The sequence below is a fragment of the Carex rostrata genome, chromosome 12 (genome assembly GCF_964058835.1).
Source record: "Carex rostrata chromosome 12, lpCarRost1.2, whole genome shotgun sequence".
NCBI classification, from domain to species: domain Eukaryota; kingdom Viridiplantae; phylum Streptophyta; class Magnoliopsida; order Poales; family Cyperaceae; genus Carex; species Carex rostrata.
The window spans coordinates 11,629,869-11,649,310 of NC_135929.1; the positions used below are offsets into that span (position 1 = coordinate 11,629,869).

The 19,442-nt window shown below is 34.8% G+C and overlaps 3 protein-coding genes across 3 annotated transcripts; 2 read left to right on the top strand and 1 right to left on the bottom strand.

Moving 5' to 3' along the window:
* The first annotated feature begins 813 nt into the window (after positions 1-813).
* Positions 814-3,949, top strand: LOC144562904 (uncharacterized). The gene is made up of 6 exons (XM_078312259.1): positions 814-914; positions 1,053-1,132; positions 2,024-2,121; positions 2,568-2,659; positions 2,936-2,993; positions 3,669-3,949. The coding sequence occupies exons 3-6, from the start codon at positions 2,043-2,045 to the stop codon at positions 3,872-3,874; spliced, it is 435 nt and encodes a 144-aa protein (XP_078168385.1). The 5' UTR covers positions 814-914; positions 1,053-1,132; positions 2,024-2,042; the 3' UTR covers positions 3,875-3,949.
* Positions 3,950-5,508: 1,559 nt separating this feature from the next.
* Positions 5,509-11,534, top strand: LOC144563103 (Protein kinase superfamily protein). The gene is made up of 7 exons (XM_078312494.1): positions 5,509-6,255; positions 7,156-7,321; positions 7,837-7,887; positions 8,069-8,251; positions 8,808-8,928; positions 9,595-10,127; positions 11,075-11,534. The coding sequence occupies exons 1-7, from the start codon at positions 5,789-5,791 to the stop codon at positions 11,450-11,452; spliced, it is 1,899 nt and encodes a 632-aa protein (XP_078168620.1). The 5' UTR covers positions 5,509-5,788; the 3' UTR covers positions 11,453-11,534.
* Positions 11,535-12,241: 707 nt separating this feature from the next.
* On the bottom strand, positions 12,242-16,211 carry NLA (SPX (SYG1/Pho81/XPR1) domain-containing protein). Its single transcript, XM_078312495.1, has 6 exons — positions 15,742-16,211; positions 13,822-14,066; positions 13,292-13,546; positions 12,902-13,039; positions 12,759-12,817; positions 12,242-12,640 (listed from the first exon to the last, which is right to left on the bottom strand). Exons 1-6 carry the CDS (start codon positions 15,965-15,967, stop codon positions 12,535-12,537), a joined length of 1,029 nt encoding a protein of 342 aa, XP_078168621.1. The 5' UTR covers positions 15,968-16,211; the 3' UTR covers positions 12,242-12,534.
* Positions 16,212-19,442: the final 3,231 nt, after the last annotated feature.

Here is a 19,442-nt window from a genome sequence, read left to right on the forward strand (position 1 = left end):
TTTAATAAAACTTTAATAACTCAAAATTTAAAAACTTAAAAGTCAAAATAAAATCGTTAGATGTGATCTATCTTATTTTCTCTATGTGCTCATAAAAAATTATCACATTTCAATTTTGTTTTTATGTGAATTAATGAGTTCAAAAATCAACGTCTAGAAATCATCCAAATTAGTTCGTTTTTTACAAGCTCTTGATGTCAACCAAAATAAAATTGAAATGTCATAATTTTTTACAAATGCATAAATAAAAATGATGTAGATCATATCCAACGGTTATATTTTGACTTTTAAGTTTTAAATTTTGAATTATTAAAGTTTTTAAAAATGGAGGTATGATGGAGGCATTTGAACTCTTCTCATATATGAGATATAAAAAAACACGAGATATTAAAGTTCTCCTCATGATTTTGTTAGTTTAATAAAATCGATGGAGTATTTCAGTTTAATAAAAAAAATAGCAATTATAACACCAATAATAATTATTATGAATTTCAATATAAAATACAAGAAAACTTATCGGATCAAGGAAACAATAGTGTAGATAAACCGGACCTGTCACCGGGCCCCACATGTCAGCCTCCTCTTTCTCTCTCCCCCTTCCTCGCCCTTGATTAGATGGAGTGCGTATGCTCTGGGATATCTCATATTTTGCGTGACCGACGTGTTCAGTGTCTACTCGGGGAGAGCGTGTGGGCCAGTATTACTTGAGATTTGAGATTCGTGCAGAACGTATTTGAACGGTTGAAATTTTCCTGAAAGTCACGCAAAATATGAGATATCTCAGAGGATGCGAATTTAATTAGATGAACGGCTGTAGATTGTTAATTCTTATCTCCTCTGGTTCTCTCGTACCTGGAAGGATCCAGACCCTCCCTCGTCCTCTCTCCCCCGATTTCTCTCCTCTCTTTCTCTCGGTGAGTCCAGCAACCCATTTTTTTTCCTATTCCTGCCTCCTCACATCACCACGCTCATCTCTCTCTTTCTCTCTCCGCTACAACTCTGCTTTCTCTCCCGAGTTCTCTCTCTCTGTTTTTTTACCGATTTCTTTTCAGGAGGAGAGGAGGTCCCTGCTTGAAGGAAGGAAGAGGCTGGTTCTAACGGCGACACCCTTTGCTGTCTCTCGAGTGTACGGGTACTGGTCCTCTATTTACTTGTTCCTGTTTGGTTTCAATTGAAAGAAATTTTGCCATAAATGGTTAAAATTGTTTAATTTTGAAGTCTACCTTTTTTTTAAATTTCTGAAACTGCGTACTAGTTGTTAAATGAAAATTTAGTACAGGAGCCCTCTGATGCTTTCTAAACTCTGGTGGTCCCATTGCTTCTTTCTCGTACTGATACATTTTGTACCAGATTTAGGGTTTTTGCATAAGTAATTGATAGCTGTGATGTTTTTTCATAAATTCCAAAATGGGTATGACGATTTGTTGACCCCGTTAATTTTTGTATTCGGTTTTCTGTAAATGAACAAAAAAGATGGTGTTACTAACCCGATGCTTGTTTGATTCTCATATGCCACCTTATCTATCCTCCTTTCCTAGTTGGTACTAGTGTTTTCTTGGATACTGGTATGCAAATTGCGATTCTAAGAGCCTGTCTATAAAGTTTTCTGGTCTGGAACTGTTACGTAATAGTCTGTAATATCCCCTTGTTAGAGGGTGTAAACTGGAAAGTTGCAAACTTCTGCTGGGCTCGTGGACTGGGCTGGAAGAATTTTAAGAAAGTTAGAAATGGGCGTTTCTTGCTTGGGCTTTCTGGCTTTAGAATTGGAAAAGAAAAGAATTGTGCCTTTGGGCTTGGCCTTGTGCTTCTGGGCTGAGAATTGAAAATTTTAAGTAAACCATATTTGTGGGTTTGATTGAAATCTTAAGTGGCTTACTAAATAATTAGTAAAGGATGCCATTACTTAATGGGTACTTCTAATAATTTAGTGCTTGAGAGGATGATTATACTTGTGCTCAAAATTTTATATGTGAAAGTTAGTATTTTTTTTTATCGGACTGAATCATTATTGTTAACTGTTCAGGTTTGCCTATCCTTGTAAAATGGCAGTGATCGTGAATACATTACGGACACCATGTGCATCTCCAGTGTTACCTGCAATCCGCCCCAGGGAATATAGAGGTAAAAGAATCGTTGTTTATATTTACCTTATAATATATATTTTTGTTTAAATATTTTACTAGTTTAGATTACTACTAATGTATAGAAGAATCGTTGTCTTAGATCCTTTTAGGTATAGGCCCAAGAATTGCAGCCAATCCATAATGATATCTTACCAGAATGTTAGCTTACCTGTTAGGCCTTGTGTGTTCTTCGCCTGGGTCATAAATTTGTTTGTAACTTCATGCATGCAACTCCCAAATGATATATGGATTGCATTGAACCTTATGCTTCATGCAATTTAAGCTATATTTTCACAATGTAAGATGCTGACCTATAATCAGAGGCACATGTCATGATAATCATTATCTTCATCTTTACTTTTTGCTATCTGCTTTTTGTTTATCTTTCACGTTGCCGTCCAAATGGTTTGGTTTACTGATAATTATTTGGCTTAACAAATGAAGGTGCAAAGAGGGAGATTCTAGCTTCAAGTCCAAGTTCAGTTTCATTTGCCAGGGGGATCCTTTCTAAAGCTAGGATACGAACCACTGTCATGGTAAAGGATTTTCTTCTATCATAGATTTCTTTTTTGCCAATACCATGAGTTATATGACAAGTAACGGCATAACAGCAATGGTCAGATTGTTGTTGAGAGTGTTATTTACTAGTACAGTGTCCATAAGCTTCTGTCATCTACTTTTCTTCCAGAGGAAAAGAAGTAAACAAAATGATAAAACAATGTAAATGAAACCAAAGGAAAAGATGCACATGGAAATATGTAGTTGTAGTTATCTAGGCATTGTTATTGACATAAATTATTTATATTTTGTAGGCTGCAACTGGTGGAACTCAAACACAAACAGTTGAAAAGACCCGCACTCCCGCTTCAGGTATGCTATATCTCTTATCACAAAGAAAGATGATGCTTCACTTGGGACTGATTGATACCTATGTTAGTTGCAATTTATTTTAAGCTTTTGCATAAGTATTAAAATCATCAGATATATTTATATACTAAATGATATGTAAAACTGCACACAGGAATATTACTGGATTTTCAGAAAGAAGCCAGTGTCTCTGTTTTGTCAATTAACAGCATCAATATCTTAGTTTTTCAGAAATAAAATCCAGCCGTCAGACCTGTGCGACAAAAAAATGATATCAACAATTTGGGCCTACTTTCCAATGACCATTTCTTTTCCAAATCTTCTGTATAAGTGAAATTAAGCTGACTGAATTGCCTATTTGGTTCCAAGTTAGCACTTGTAGATTAGCTTGAACTTGGATGGAAAACCCAAGGTGTCTTATTGTCAGTCCTTATTTGGTTTACCTTGATTTAGTTACTTGATATATTTGCATATCACTCAAGAAATGTGGGGTAATAATGTAATATTCCCAAGTGTCATGGGTAATTTTCAAAAGTGTTTTGATGGTCAAGCATTCGTGTGATTACATATTCCCACGCTGTTCCTATTTGTATTTGAAACGAACAACTTCAACTTTTGATCTTGATATACTTCATTCATAGATTCTTGACAAAGTTGTTTTTTATATTTTTGTTTTAGGCCCAAAATTAGACCAAGGTGGTGGGGGATTTCCTCCCTACCGTGGTGGTGGCGGTGGCGGAGGTGGTGGCGGCGGTGGCTTTGGACGGTCATCGGGTGGCTTCTTCCTATTTATCGTACTTATGTTTTTGGATTACTTTAAAGAAGTCGAGAAGAAATGGTTCAAGTTTGATGATGACGATTATTATAACCAGCTTTCCTTTTAGTTTTCAACTATTTTATTGTGTGTTTGTTTCAGAAAGTTTGTGATTTGGATATTATATGAGTAAATTTTTTGAAAAGACTGTTTTTATAATGCAAATAATATATTAAAATATTGATATTTTAGAAAGGTAATTAAAAGGTTCACAAGTTTTTGAATAATTAAAATATTGTCTATTCGTTTTTTAATGTTATATGAATATCATTCAAAAATCTTATGGCTATGCTATCAATATGTATATTTTCTTGTATTATTTGTCACAGAATGAAATATCCATTACAACTAGTAGTTCAACCGATATTTGCTCTGGTCATTTAAAAAGAAACGATCCTGAGATATCTTGTGGGAATCCCTTTTCTAAAAATATGAAAATCACATTTCAATTGAATCTCATTATTAAAGAATATAAGCAAGTTACGTAGTAACAGTAAGCCTTTCCATTATAAAAGAGTGTATTATTTGTTATATATCTCCCTTTTTTATTTCTTAACTTGAAGCGGTTGTCAAGATTAAATTATTTGGGATATCTCATCAGGAGAGGTTGTGAACTCACTTAACAATTTTTGAGAATTAAAATTCGGACAGTATCACAAACTCAGTCAACAATTAAGGCCCAATAATTAAAACAATTGAAATAAAATTTGGGGAGAAGATAAAGAGATGAGAAAAGAGGAACCGGATCACCTGTTCTTCTGTGAGCTGAAAATTTTTGTTTTCAAAGTCACTTATACGTGGATCCGGAGTGAAGAGTGAATTACCATCCAAACGAGCAACAAGATTCTACGTGATTTGATATTAAAATATTGAATATAATTTTACTTCAAAACCAGTGTTATCAGAAGCGGACCGGACCGATTGATTCGACTAGAAAAAACCAGAACCGATCACCTGTCCGGTTCGGTTAGCTTGAAGGATCGTTCTAGCAGTTGAAGCGGAAAAACCCACTCAATTAACTGGTTTTTATTGAAAACCGCCACGGACCAACCATAAACCGGTACCACACCACACCTTGGACCACGCCAAAAATATCATTTTTATTGCAGTTTCGAACCCTGGACCATCTTCTCCAGTACAATGTACACTTACCACTGCACCAAATCACGGTTCACGTAAAATTTTGGTAACTATTATTTTAATCTATTCCAAGACTTTTTTTTTATGTTTGATTTATACAATATAAGCCTTAAATTAATAATATAATTAAAATAATATAAATAATATAATATAATAGACGTATCGTATCATTGATTTTTTAGAATTGTCGTATCGCTGTATTCGTATCTTATCATTTATTTACAAAACCAGCAATCAAATCGGTTGATCTGTTAGTTCGATCAGTGAACCGTTAACCCGAAAATTTACCAGTTCGACGTTCAGTCCGGTTCTGATAACATTGTTCAAAAGTCACTTCGTAGTCAGAAATTTCTTATCCACCGAGGACAAGAGATTCGGTTCCAGAAAAAAAGAGGTAACTTGTAGTACTTCCAATATCTCAATTTTCATAGGTGATACAGAATTGTCATTGAAACTGGGCCCCAATAAAATTGTCTCGTTAAATCGCAATTTCTCTTTATTTGTTTCGTCTCTTCTGTAACTGGGCCCCACATCGTCAGGGTATTTAAAAGAAATTGGGTTTGCGTCGTCCCCAGATCTCTCTTTTCCGATTATCCATCGATCACCTCACCTCACCTCCTCCACCTTTCAAACAATCACTCAGTCACAACAACACAAACTCAACTACAAGGAGGAGGAATCCGGTGACCGTAACCGTACCTCCAACCAACGGTAAGTTCACCTCCTCCTTTTACCCTATTCGTTCAAGCGTTGCTCAGGCAGTTGTTGTCTTGAAGAATCGTGCAACAATCAGATCGGATCGTATCGGATCGGATCGTAGATTTTGCAAACAAGTGTTTTTACCATGTGGAGACTGAAGCAATTCATGCCAAAGGAACCAGCGGGTCTGGAAAACCGCACAATTGACATTTCCAATGTAAAGATCCATGTAAAGGAGCTTCTAGCTGAAGGTGGGTTTTCGTCAGTGTACCTGGCACATGATCTTGTTAACCCATCAAAACAGTATGCTTTGAAACATGTAATGATACAAGATAAGGAGTCGTATGATTTGGTAATGAAGGAGGTGTCAGTCATGAAGTCTCTTCAGGGGCATCCCAATGTGGTGTCTCTGGTGGGTCATGCTGTGCTTGATATGGGGAGAAGCAGGGAAGCAATGCTGTTGATGGAATTCTGTGACAAGTCGTTGGTATCGGTTTTGGAGACTAGAGGAGGGAGCGCGTACTTTGAGGAGAAAAAGGTTGTGTTGATCTTTCGGGATGTGTGTAATGCTGTGTTCGCCATGCATTGTCAGTCTCCCCCGATGGCTCATAGGTATGCGTGTTCTTCTCAGGTGATGTGCATTTGAATGTTTACTTGCTTGCTTGAGAGTGCTTAAGAGTTTAATTTTGGGTGTCAGTATGATTAATATAGGAAAAATGAATGAACAATGGTTATTTTGCTGAGTAGCACTTCGGAGCAGTATGTTACTGTTTCACTTGAATTTTGGGGAGGTCTAAGGCAGTACGAACTAATAACCTGATTGAATGTTATAGTACTGGTTTGGCAAATCGGGTACTAGATAAAAAAACAATGCTCTAACTTCTAATTTCCAATGCTCTTGACTTCTAATTTCCAATGCTCTAACTTCTAATTCTAATTACCAATCCAAATTCAAGGAATTTATTCTAATTTTAACTCTAAATTTAACCCAAATTATATATCAGAATTACAAACGGGGCAAAAAAAATTCCAGGGAGGGGAAAAGTTGGTCTGGGCCTATAGATCTCCGTAAAATTTTAAAATCCAGGGTGCCACCGTTTGGCTATACTTCAGTTGAAAACTAATCTCATTTGTGTAATCTTAGCTTAGATTATTCTGATTTTTGTTTAATATGTGTGCGCTCCCATGAAAATGCATGATTCATCTTTGAGCCCAATAGTAAGAAAAAATCCAAACACAAAGGAGCAATATACATTGAGGATCCATGTCAAAATCATCCAGTCATTAAGGCCACGTAGGTTTAAAACTTGGGGATCAATGTAGTAAAGAATGCCTTTAACTTCAAGTGCTAAGAACATAATAATTGATTAGTAATTTGGTAGCATAGGTGCCTCCTCAAGTTTTGGATTCAACACGATAAATTGTTTAAATCTAAAATTTTCAGATCCTGAATATTTGTACTATAGTGCATATATAATTTAATTGTTTAGACTCAATTCCTTCTATTTGTAGGGATTTAAAGGTTGAAAATGTTCTTCTTGGGGCAGATGGTGCTTGGAAATTGTGTGATTTTGGTAGTGTTTCAACAAATCATAAAATATTTGATAGGCCTGAGGAGATGGGAATTGAAGAGGACAATATAAGGAAGCATACAACTCCTGCCTATAGAGCCCCCGAGGTTGGTCCTTCCTTTTACTCTTTTTTCCAAGAGAAATTTACAATAGGCCCTTTAAGTTTCTGGCTACTTTCTATTTTGGTATTTTCTGTTTATGATGTATCAGTTTGTCCTTAAGTGCTGTATTACGATTATTAGAGATATTGATCAAAGTGTAACGGTAACATTTAATCATTAGAGGTTTTTTATTCATTTAAGTAAATCACATGAGACCTTTAAGTCTCACTTTTTGTTATTTTGATTCCTCTAGCTCATATTTCAGTTTTGTATATTACTTCCTGGAATATGGTTTCTTTTTTTTTGGTCTGTCGGAGAGTCTTTTATTAAGGTGATGTATTTAATTCTTAAGCACCAAAATGATCCAATGAAACATTTGAGGACCGTAATTCGAAAAGAATTGGTTGAAACATGAAGATTTTTTTTTGAGTAATTTCCCTTTTTCTGTGTTCTTCATAACTACATATTTTCTATATTATTCACTCTAATCTATTGTCTTGAATAAACTTGAATTCTTGCAGATGTGGGATCTCTATAGAAAGGAGGTTATCAGCGAGAAAGTAGATATTTGGGTAAGTTAACATTTCCTATGATGTGGTTTTATTATGCTTAACTATCCCTGGGCAATTGGATTTGGTTCATATACATAGTGATTCACATGATGCTCATAGTTTGTCTGCAGTGAAGTCTCACTTCAATTGGATTTTTATAAGGATCGAAAAAGGTTAACCTTTTGCTCTTTTTTCATGTCAGGCTCTGGGTTGTCTCTTGTACAGAATATGCTATCTAAAGTCAGCATTTGATGGCGAGTCAAAGTTACAAGTTCTAAACGGGAACTACCGCATTCCAGATTCACCCAAGTATAGCCCTTCTATTATTAATCTCATTAGAGACATGCTGGCTTCAAGTCCAGATGCACGGCCTGACATTACTCAGGCAAGCCCAATTATTTTTCAGTTCAAAGGATTACCTGCTTGGTTGAGGCCTAGTTAAACCATTAATAGTTAATAGGAAGGGGTGTGTCTGATGGGCATTTGACCGATTTTCGGAACCATCCAATTCGCTTCATGATTCGTGCACGCCACTTCAATATTCGGGTGGATCAAGTGTGCACGAATCATGAAGCGAATCGGATGGTTCCGAGTAGGCATCCGACCGATTTAGGTCCGATGCCCCACTTCCATTGTTAATTGAGGCAACCAACCCCCATTAAAATGAGACTTAATTGCAAAATTCAGGATCAATTAAGGCTAATTAGGTGTAAATGTTGGATGTGCTATAACGTGACCCCCACAATGAAGAAATCCAATGCTTGTTTTAACTTTTAACAACAACCAAGCCTTTAGTCCCCAAACAAGTTGGGGTAGGCTAGAAATGAAACCCAACCGGAGTCACAAAACCAAAGTAGATAGTAAATGGGATGTTGCCAATGGAGCTATAAAAGGAAATGCCTTTTTTCAGTGCCTTATTCAATATTAAATGTTGATGATAGGTTTGGTTCAGAGTGAATGGGATGTTGCCAATGGAGCTACAAAAGGAAATGCCAGATGCATCTCCTAATGCTTCTTCTATTGAAGTGCATAAATCTAAACCTAATTTTTTCCGAGATGAAGGTATTTTTTTATTTTCTTTACTTAGGTATAATGTTTTCCACATGTTACACTCAACTACTTTCACTTTTTTGCCAATGACACCTAAACCTATTTGGTGGAGAGTCATGCAATCCATCAAAGAGGTATGGTTCAGTACTGTTGCCATCATTTAAAAGAAGTGGTATGACTTTGAGGCTTGAGCTTTCTTCCAAAAGGAAAAATAATAAACAGATAAATAGTCGCTCTCCTGTTTGCTACAATCACCAAACATTTTTGTAAGAAGTGGTATGACTTTTGTTCCTCAGTTGAGCTCTTGGATTTGTTCGGTGGAGAATACTACATCTGTCTCAGCTATACAATCCTTAATCGTATTATTTTTCTCTAAGCCAAAGTTGTTCTTAAAACCAGATCAAACAACATATCTTGGAGAAATTGGTAATTGATTTGTATTGTTGGTTTGCAATCCTTGCACACTGATTTACAGCAGAGTCCATTTTTTTTAAAAAACTTTTTTTTTTATGATTTCGTCTTACTGAGCCCGTTATCAATGAACCAGGTATTAACTGAGGTTTCGACAGTAAATTTGGACAAAATAACTCTAATATGAAAGATACAACATTTTTCTCAGTCCTTTCACATGGCATTAATTTGTTCCTTAACCCTAGTTTCTGGCTTTCTTTTTGTCAGTCCCAAAAAAGGTGCAATCCATACCACCACCTCGTAGGAGCCCTCCACCACCCCCCGTTTCCAAAGAAACTGAAAATTCAAATGCAGGCCAACTGGGGGCATTTTGGTCAACTCAACATGCAAAGGACTCCTTTTTTGTAGAGGACAAGGGCCCCACTTTTGACAAGGAAAAAGAAAAACCACAACTGCCTAATAAGAGAGAAAATGCCGGCTCATCAGGTGGTGACTTTGAGATAACCTTCTCACCTAATGGTTCAGAGTACGGCTTCGACAAGCCCAAACCCAGTAAGAGACTAGAAGAGGAATTGCAGAGGGAGGTCAATCGGCTTAGAGATGAGTTGCGTATAGCTAATGTGGAGAAAGAAGAGATCAAAATGAAGTATGAGAAATTATGTGCCATATGCCATTCTCAGAGAAAGGACATTGAGGAGTTGAAGCGCAATGCAACTGGTTGTAGTAGTGCCACCAGTACAGGACCTGTCCAGTCTAGCAGAGATCCCTCTCCTGCCAGCTCTACAAAATTGAATACTCCGGTATGTCATTTGGCAATGAACTGTCAAGATATGAATGGGGATTTGTGCTATCTTTGAGATTCTGATATGCATCGCAGTTTAGAATATTTCTCACTGGAATATCTTTCTCTGACAAGATTTAGATAGAATTGAAACTGAAAAATAATAATTATTATCAGAAGTTTTCTATTTTACACAAAGACAATACCTGAGTTTTTATATATGAATTACAACATATTCTTATTAGAAGAATACCTACTAGCATAATACAATTTCTATATTGTGTGTAAATATCAAATACAGACTTAAATAGATGCGTCAGAGAGGGTAAGTAGAGATGTGATAGCTAGAGAAAGATATCTCTCAGGGAAACATTCCAAACTGAGATGAATATCAGAATCTCAAAGATAACACAAATCATAATTCATATCTTGACATGAACTAGTACAACCAATATCAATATATATGTTGAGTGGGAAATAGCTCGGATCATTTTTATTGGTTTTTGTTTAAATTGGGGATGATATTGTTGTGGAGAATTAATGCAACATTAAATTCTGTACATGCTTGTAAAAGTACAGGATGGTATATTGTTTCAGTACTTTACTAGCTTGCTCATCTGTTGTATTTGCCCAGGTGGTTTTTTGCTGTACTAGACCTGGCCTAATTGGTATGGCAAACCAATTTCTGTACCAAACCAGTGTGATACCTACGTGTTGCTCAGCACATTAAAGAATTGTAATTATGACCCAGCCTAATTGGTATGGCAAGCAAATTTCTGTACATGTACGATTTTGATACCAGTAATAGGAAGGAGCCTAATTAAAACTTCTGACAGTCTAAATACTTAAGCAGCCTCTTCTAAATCTATCACACTAACACTTGAAAAGAAAAGAGAAGAAAATCAAATTGAGACAAAAAATTCTTACATTTGTGTAATTTGTTGGTTCTTTTATTTTTCTTAACAGCCAAGGGAAAAAATAGAAGGTGCCTTAAAAGAGCTCCAACAAGGGCTATTCAATTCCCCAAGCCCCGATCCGAAACCATGGGACGCATTTTCTGATGAATCAAAGCCGCAACAGCCAGTTTCAAAGGCTGCTAACCCTCGGTCGATGCGGACTGTTCGTTCAACCAGTGGTAATAAAAGTGTTGCAACTGGCACATCTAGTGGTACTGCACAGGTTTCTGACTCCTCTGGGGGATGGGGTTTTGATCAGGTTGGGTTCAATGCTTTCCCTTCTAGTGCAAGGGATACGCCAAATTCATCCCGTAATAGTTTCGGATTGGCGAGAAGAAGAAAGATGAACCGTACCAGCCAGCTGGTTGGACTGGTTTCTGAATTGTAAACTCAATGCTAGATACTCAAATTAAGGAGTTTCAAAGCCGGTACTGAAATCTAGGGATCTGTGTTATTGGGGGGGGGGGGGGGGGGGGGGGGGGGGGGGGGGGGGGGGGGGGGGGGGGGGGGGGGGGTTTGTGGTTGGTTGGTTGGTTGGTTGGTTTGGATTTGGGATTGTATAGCTGTTGTACTTGAGCACTGCATTTCTAGTGGCAGCGTGTACTAGCTATAATTAAAGAGTAAATAATAACCTATGCACATGTGTTATGTCTCTTATCCAGCCCATGTAAAACAGCAAAAAAAAAAAAATACAGAAGTGAAGAAACACTAACAATACATGCATTATGTTATTACTTCATTAGCAATTTGCATTCTAAAGCTTGAACCTTTTATTTTTATTGTTATATCATTTTCACGAGATCGATGATTCCACATATTTTCTGCTGGGGATATACATGTATTTACTTTGGAAATTTAAGTATAGAATCTTCATAAGGTTGATTTTATCTTTTTCTTTTTTGCTGCATTTATGAATTCATCTGAGTCATATACCAAGATATATTATAAGGAATCGGAAGTGGTTCGGTGGATATCAAATCAAATTCAGTCTGGTGCCAAGTTAGAACCATTCAATCCAATCAAGTGTGCATGAATCTTGATACTGATTGGACAACTCTAACCTGATAATTTAGTCCGATACCGATCGAACTGTCCCTATTCCATTTTTTATACTTTGATAGCAAAAGAAGCAGAAAGTTTGTAATCACATTGGCATAACAGCCAAAGACGTCACTAAAAATAGTTAACTTTGTCTCAACCTATAAATACATCAGAAATCATTCAAATAGGCGCCTTTTCCAGATGTAAAGCAAGAATCCGCACTAACATTCTACAATCAATAAAAAAAAAATCACAAGTCAATGAACAAGGTTAAAATACAAGTTTTGCCAATAGCATACAGCTTATCTACTTCTTCATTAGCAACTGCAGAAAGTATGGACATTTTTAAAACTAATCTAATCAAACTAGAAGTCCACCAACAACCACCCCCCCCCCCCCCCCCCCCCCCCCCCCCCCACACACACAAATTTATATGCCCACAAAAGCTCTGCACTGAAACTCCCAGTGCTCCTTTGCCTGACGAATTCGCTCAAGCCGTTCAATCTGGCGCCGTTTGTCCCACTCCTCAGGGCAGCTGTTTTTACAATCAATAATGAAAGAAAATAAAAAAAAAATATTATATATACATGAAACCAGTTTCTAGATAATGATATTTTTATAAACAATTTCTTTCTTCTTTTTAGCAAACAAACCTTTTGCCTAAGAGCATGTTGAGCTCGTCCAAATGTACCGCTCCTCGGTAGACTCCTTGCTGATAAGATAAAAAAGGAATAGGTATAAAAACCAGCATAGCACAAGAAAGCATGAACTAAGAATATATGTCCAACAGGCATACCCTTCGGCACAGGGGACATTTTTTATCAAGTGCAGCAACCTCCAACCCATCTATTATGGTCACTGAGGCAGCAGAGCAACAACACATGTAACAGAATATATGTCCACATGACAAAGATACTGCATCAAATACCATATCCTACAATATTCACAACCCAAAATAAATGAAAGAAAATGCTATACAATTATCATCTCTATTGTATTTTCAGAGAAAAGGAAATTAATAATTGCACAACTTTCTAATTGTAAGTCCAAAAATTTCAATTTATGGACTTTAATTTCATCATTTTACATTTAGCAAATTAATGAAACCAACAATGACCTTAGGAATGTAAACGTTAGAAGAAGAAGAAGAAGAAGAAGAAGAATAAGAATAGAAAAAATAACTTACCAAGCAAATAGAGCAAGTTAAGTCAACATCGACCCGCATTGACTCAAAGAGGCAACAAGTCAGAGTCGGCTTGTCATTGTCAAACCTGAGCGAGCAATCACCAAACAACTCCATTGGGGCCTTGTTGTCAACTTTGCTTTTCCTCAAATTTATGTAAAATGCCATTAATTCGCACAACCATGGAGACTGAAGTATCTCAATGTGGAGACTCTGAGCCTTCGTCTTGAAAGCTTGACCTTGGGTCGAATGATGCATCTGTTTGTATTCGTTTCATTAATGAAATTGATCTAATTCCGTACTAGTTAATACATATGCAATTACTTATTGTTTACCCCTTCCTTTCTGTATTTGTGCTTCTTTCAAAAAAATGTTTTTTTTTTCTTTTTTTTTATGTTTAGAAGGTCGTACAGCTCAACGAGAGAGGTACGTGTTTGCCTTTTTGGTTCTGAACTACTTAGTCGACTCTGTAGTTGCAAATACAAATATTCTAGGGTCATACTTGCAAAAGAGTCAAAGAAGACAACACTTACCTTGTCATACTTCTTCAAAATCTTTCGCATCGCAATGGCATTAATAATTGCATATGTCACCAAGTCTTTTCCCTCTTGGATCAGAGAACCATGGCTGTTGTGTGAGTTGCCAAAAAACCACAACATGCACTTTTTGAAACTTGACGAGAGGTGGATTTCTAGAAGTTTCTTGGCACGGTCATTAAAACACCCAACCACAGCCGACATCTCTTGGAGAAGGGATGGAAAGAAGGTGCCATCACACACTGCATGCGAATTTATTAAAAACTATGAGCGAAAAAGGATAAGATGATAAAAAAAGAAGATCATGTCATAAGAAGTTTAGAACAGCCTGGACACATTGATGTTTACATGATAAGTGCAATATGAACTTTAACTTCCACTCAATTTTGTTCAAAAGTAGTTATCTGACTTTTTTTACTTTTCTTCCATTTTTTTCAAAAAGAAAATTATCACTTCGTAATTTAAGTGATAGACCTTGGTTGCCTTGGTGAATTGCATTTGAAATAAATAAAAAGAGTGAGGTTTGATCTCCAAATTTGCATAGCAAAAGCAAGCATTTGATAGTATCTTATTATGCAGGATAGCATTCCAAAACATATTAGAATGCACAATATATATATATATATATTTTTGAAATCATGGATTGGAGGTCAAGCCACCAACGCACTTTCAAACTCCTGTGTATATACAAAGGATTTGTCCACTTTGTGGATTTCAAACCCATGACCTCTCATATGAGAGCCATTTGACTTTGCCACTAGACCAAAGGATTTTACTTAGTAACTTTTAAGCACTGTAAGTGATATCTCCATAATTAGTGTTGGAAGTCACAATACGTTTCTTTTTTATTACTTATAATCTTATGATTAGAACCTTTTTGTCACATTTATCATCACTAAAAAAATAAACTACTTCTATATATTGGAAGATGAGACAAACTCATTAACTTACTGGACAAAAGTTGGCTAAGTAAATTCTAAAAGCAAATATCTGATAGTATGGGATGACATTTTGGAACTCCAAATATAACATATGATGGGCTATTGCACTACCTATTATTTTTTATAACTTGACATGCTAATAAATAATTAAATATTAGTATTGAATCAAACAATTTCTTGGGTGCATAAATGAAAAAAAATAGCATACAGGTAACATAGTGATTAGTGAAAAGTAATAGGAAACTTGAAACAGAAAACATTTTCAAAGATAAGGAACGAGAGATGTAAATTTCCTTTCCATTTTTTTTTTACAAATACTCAAGTTGGTGCTTTATCCACTCAGAAATCAATAACGATTAATCACTTTCACAGTGGTACCCAAGAACAAAGTGACAATTGACATTTATTCACACCCTAATTTGTAACTCAAAATTTAAAATGTCCAATCTCTAACATGCATTTCAATATGCCTAATATAACAAATTGAAAAGGACAGATAGTCTTTTATCCTAATTTTTTCTCTTCAGAAAGGCCTGTTCTAATAATAATTTTTAATCTAAAACATCTCACCAAATTTCAATTGCAAGAAAAACCAACAAAATTACCAAATAACCCAAAAGATAACTAAATTATTATGCATCTAAAGTTCATACCAGGGCAATTTCCCGAGCAGTTATTGTCGCATTAACTAAAATGTAATTTCAATATGCCTAATAATAATTTGTAATCTAAAGTTCTAATAATAATTTGTAACTCAAAATTTAAAATGTCCAATCTCTAACATGCATGCATTTCAATATGCCTAATATAACAAATACAAAAAGACAGATATATAGTCTTTTATCCCAATTTTTTTTCTCTTCAGAAAGGCCTGTTCTAATAATAATTTTTAATCTAAAAAAAAATCTCACCAAATTTTAATTGCAAGAAAAACCCAAAAGAAAACTAAATTATTAGGCATGTAAACAATTCATACCAGGGCAATTTCCCAAGCAATTATTGTCGCATTTACTCTGTACAATTGCAACAGAACTTGAGCTCTCTCTCTTTCCAATTTGCACTTCCTCTTTAATCCTTTGCTGTGCCTTTATTTCCCTCCTACAAGCTTTAAGAATCTTCTTAAGCTTCTTCAATCCCACAAGAGGTAATCCCTTCTCTCTATCTCCTTGCATGTACTCCTCGTACTTCTTCGTAAATTTCATTTCTTATTTCTAATTACTGTCAAAAACCAACAGCAAAAGAGATCGCGTCTGAAACAAAAGCTAGCACAAGAGCGATCAATCAAGCAAGCATCTCTAATTCCTTTTTGGTCGATCGCCGCTCAGCTATTTGCGATCATGCAATTGGGTAATGGCGCGGTGAAGGGCAAAGTTTTCTCTCTCTCTCTTTCCTTTTTTTTTTTTTTTTTTTTGAGTTGAACTCTCTCTTTCCTTTCAGTGCCTCGAGTTGCGTGATGGCGGAGAAGTAAAAATGGATATATATATAGAGAGAGAGGAGGAGGAGGAGCGGGGAAGAAGAGAGAGTCGATATCCTCTGAGGTAACAGAATACTTGAGTTTTGATCTGCACTGTCCACCTCGAGGTAGAATTCACGTGTTCCTTTAATATTCGTGTATATTCTGATCATACGGGCTAGATTCAAACTCAAACTTTGAGTTACTTTAGGGGATTATGAAACTGACTTGGCGGTTGTTTGGAGGCTTAGATTCCATGTGACCATGAAATTACCTGCAGGAATAATTTTTGTTTTCCTGATTCGTTTGGCTCCTGGGTTTTGACCCAAATTTTTTATACAAGGAGAGACAAAATTTTAAACTAAAAATGACGTTTATTAAAGGTGTTTATCTATTGCTAGGGATGTAAACGGATATGGATAATCCGCTCTGTAATTGTTATGGATAGAGATTATCCGAATTCATATTAAATAGATATGGATATATATATATATATATTTTTTTTGTATATGATAAAATAATGGTGGATACAGATACGGATAATTTTATAAATGTGAATATTCATATCTATATCCGTAATTATTTCAATCCAAAATTGCTCTTAACCGACTCCGACTTTATTGCTCTGGATATAAATTGTTATATAATTATTCCATATTCATTTCAGTCTTGGTTGTGGGATAAATGATAATACAATATGATTTTCAATTTAATCTCTTTTTCGCTGATGATAGTGCTACAATAACGTTATTTTCTTTCGTTTTTACCTCCATTTCTCTACTCTCCATTCTTTTGAAGGTGTTAATCTATTACCAGTGTTGTAAATAACAATATGTGTTCGTCGGACGGGCAATATACTATTAAACAATTAATCAGAAATAATAGAGAATAATCGGTCATAGTCAGTCAATTAATAAAATTTTTTTTAACAGTTTGATTACTACCAACAACTAATCGGCAGATTAATTGATTTAAACGGATATTTTTTACAACATTGCCTATTACCGGTATTTTTTTATATATTTAAGCATTAATATTATTCGTATTATAATCCTGTAAAGAAAAAATAATTGAGAATTATTGTACAGATTGATAACTTTTATAATCTAACTTAAAAATATAGCAATAAATAAATATATTATTATTTTAAACATATCATGTACATAATGTCATAAATATAATTTATATATATATATATATATATATATAGAGAGAGAGAGAGAGAGAGGGGGGGGGGGCTAATATCAAAACGTTTGCACCACGCCTCCTGTGCAACCAAGTTATTTTTCGATTTTTAAAGTCCAAATGATCGATCCAAACCGTTAGATGTGATCTCCATATTAAAATGTGCTTGGAGACCAAATTTTACATTTTTTGAAATTTGTTTACTATTTATTAAGCCACTTTGAAAATCGCTGATCCAACGGTAGCTTCTGATAAGAGCTACTAATTATATATTATTGTTCGCGTTATAATATATATATATATATATATATATATATATATATATATATATATAGAGAGAGAGAGAGAGAGAGAGAGAGAGAGAGAGAGAGAGAGATGGGCTATGGTGCATTGCAATGCATGGAGGGGTTTGTGCATTGGACCATAAATCTAAAATTCAAAATTCAAATGGCCGATCCAAACCGTTCATCTTGTTCTCCATATTAATATGTGGTTGGAGACCAAATTTTACATTTTTATGAATTTTTTTACTATTTATTAAGTATTTTACAAAATTGTTGATCCAACGGTGGCTTAACAAAACAGTAAAATCAGCAGCCACTGCTGGATCAACAATTTTGTAAAATACTTAATAAATAGTAAAAAAATTCAGAAAAATGTAAAATTTGGTCTCCAACCACATATTAATATGGAGAACAAGATGAACGGTTTGGATCGGCCATTTGAATTTTGAATTTTAGATTTATGGTCCAATGCACAAACCCCTCCATGCATTGCAATGCACCATAGCCCATCTCTCTCTCTCTCTCTCTCTCTCTCTATATATATATATATATATATATGCTGTGGCTAATTTGCTGCCAGCAGCATTTTTGCCGGCGGTGCTGCCGTCCATTTTTTTGTTTTGTGATGTCCAAATAACAAATCCAAACCGTTAGATGTTTAATCTATATTATAATCTACTTAGAGACCAAATTTTACATTTTTTGGAATTTTTTTACTATATATTAAGCTGGTTTGAAAACCGCTAATTTCAATGCTGCAGAAATTTACTGAAATCAGCAGTTTTCAAACCAGGTTAATAAATAGTAAAAAAATTCCAAAAAATGTAAAATTTGGTCTCAAAGTAGATTATAATATAGATTAAACATCTAACGGTTTAGATTTGTTGTTTGAACATCAAAAAATATAAAAAACAGTGGCAGCACCGCCGGCAGCAAATTAGCCATAGCCTATATATATATATAACAATCTTGTCATCAATAATATATGATACAGTTAAATATACAAATAAAGAATAAACATATATACTTTTATTTTGTATCAATTAATTTATAGGATAATAAGTACAAAATAACTCTTATCTGATAATTTTTAATTAAATTCATTTATCCAAGGATTAACATATCAAAATAAAATATTGACATGTACATATAGTATGTTCACAATATATTTTCTTATATATATATATATTATTTTCAAACAAAATAAATAGAATTTGTTTACCATTGAAAAGAAGAAAGACATTAATCTAATAAGTGTTGCACACTTTTCATTTGTTTTCTGCATAAAAAAGACATCTATTTTCACAAGACACAACTGTCAATATTCCATTTAAAATACTATTCAAATATTTGTATTCTCATATGAATAATATTCAATTTCAACAAACTAAGAGTCATAAATTGAAGACTTAATTGGATTCGTATTAATTAATTCAATTACATATTGTCAAAATTATCAAAATGATCCTCCTCATAGTGACAAATGAATTAGTCGGGTTTAGTTCGGCGAAGTCAAAAATTCGTAATTCGAGAATAATTCAGGTATAATTCAGGAATGATTCGGAATTTTCCGGACCAAAGATCTCAGTGTTGTAAAAGAGGAAAAAAAATGTTATGGGAACAATTCGCGAATAATTTGTAAAATTCGGGGAAATATTGTAAAATTCGCGAATTGTTCGTGTTTAATTCAGTCAACCGAATAATTTGACATTCGGTTCAGCATCACAAAAAAAAAAATTATTCGAATTTAATTCG

Coding starts and splice junctions, on each gene's coding strand:
- LOC144562904 (XM_078312259.1), top strand. CDS start 2,043: ATGGCAGTGATCGTGAATACATTACGGACACCATGTGCATCTCCAGTG. Junction 2,122..2,567: donor CCGCCCCAGGGAATATAGAG/GTAAAAGAATCG, acceptor TAACAAATGAAG/GTGCAAAGAGGGAGATTCTA. Junction 2,660..2,935: donor GGATACGAACCACTGTCATG/GTAAAGGATTTT, acceptor TATATTTTGTAG/GCTGCAACTGGTGGAACTCA.
- NLA (XM_078312495.1), bottom strand. CDS start 15,967: ATGAAATTTACGAAGAAGTACGAGGAGTACATGCAAGGAGATAGAGAG. Junction 13,547..13,821: donor TTTTGAAGAAGTATGACAAG/GTAAGTGTTGTC, acceptor GAATACAAACAG/ATGCATCATTCGACCCAAGG. Junction 12,641..12,758: donor AACATGCTCTTAGGCAAAAG/GTTTGTTTGCTA, acceptor TTGTAAAAACAG/CTGCCCTGAGGAGTGGGACA.
- LOC144563103 (XM_078312494.1), top strand. CDS start 5,789: ATGTGGAGACTGAAGCAATTCATGCCAAAGGAACCAGCGGGTCTGGAA. Junction 7,888..8,068: donor GCGAGAAAGTAGATATTTGG/GTAAGTTAACAT, acceptor TTTTCATGTCAG/GCTCTGGGTTGTCTCTTGTA. Junction 8,929..9,594: donor TAATTTTTTCCGAGATGAAG/GTATTTTTTTAT, acceptor TCTTTTTGTCAG/TCCCAAAAAAGGTGCAATCC.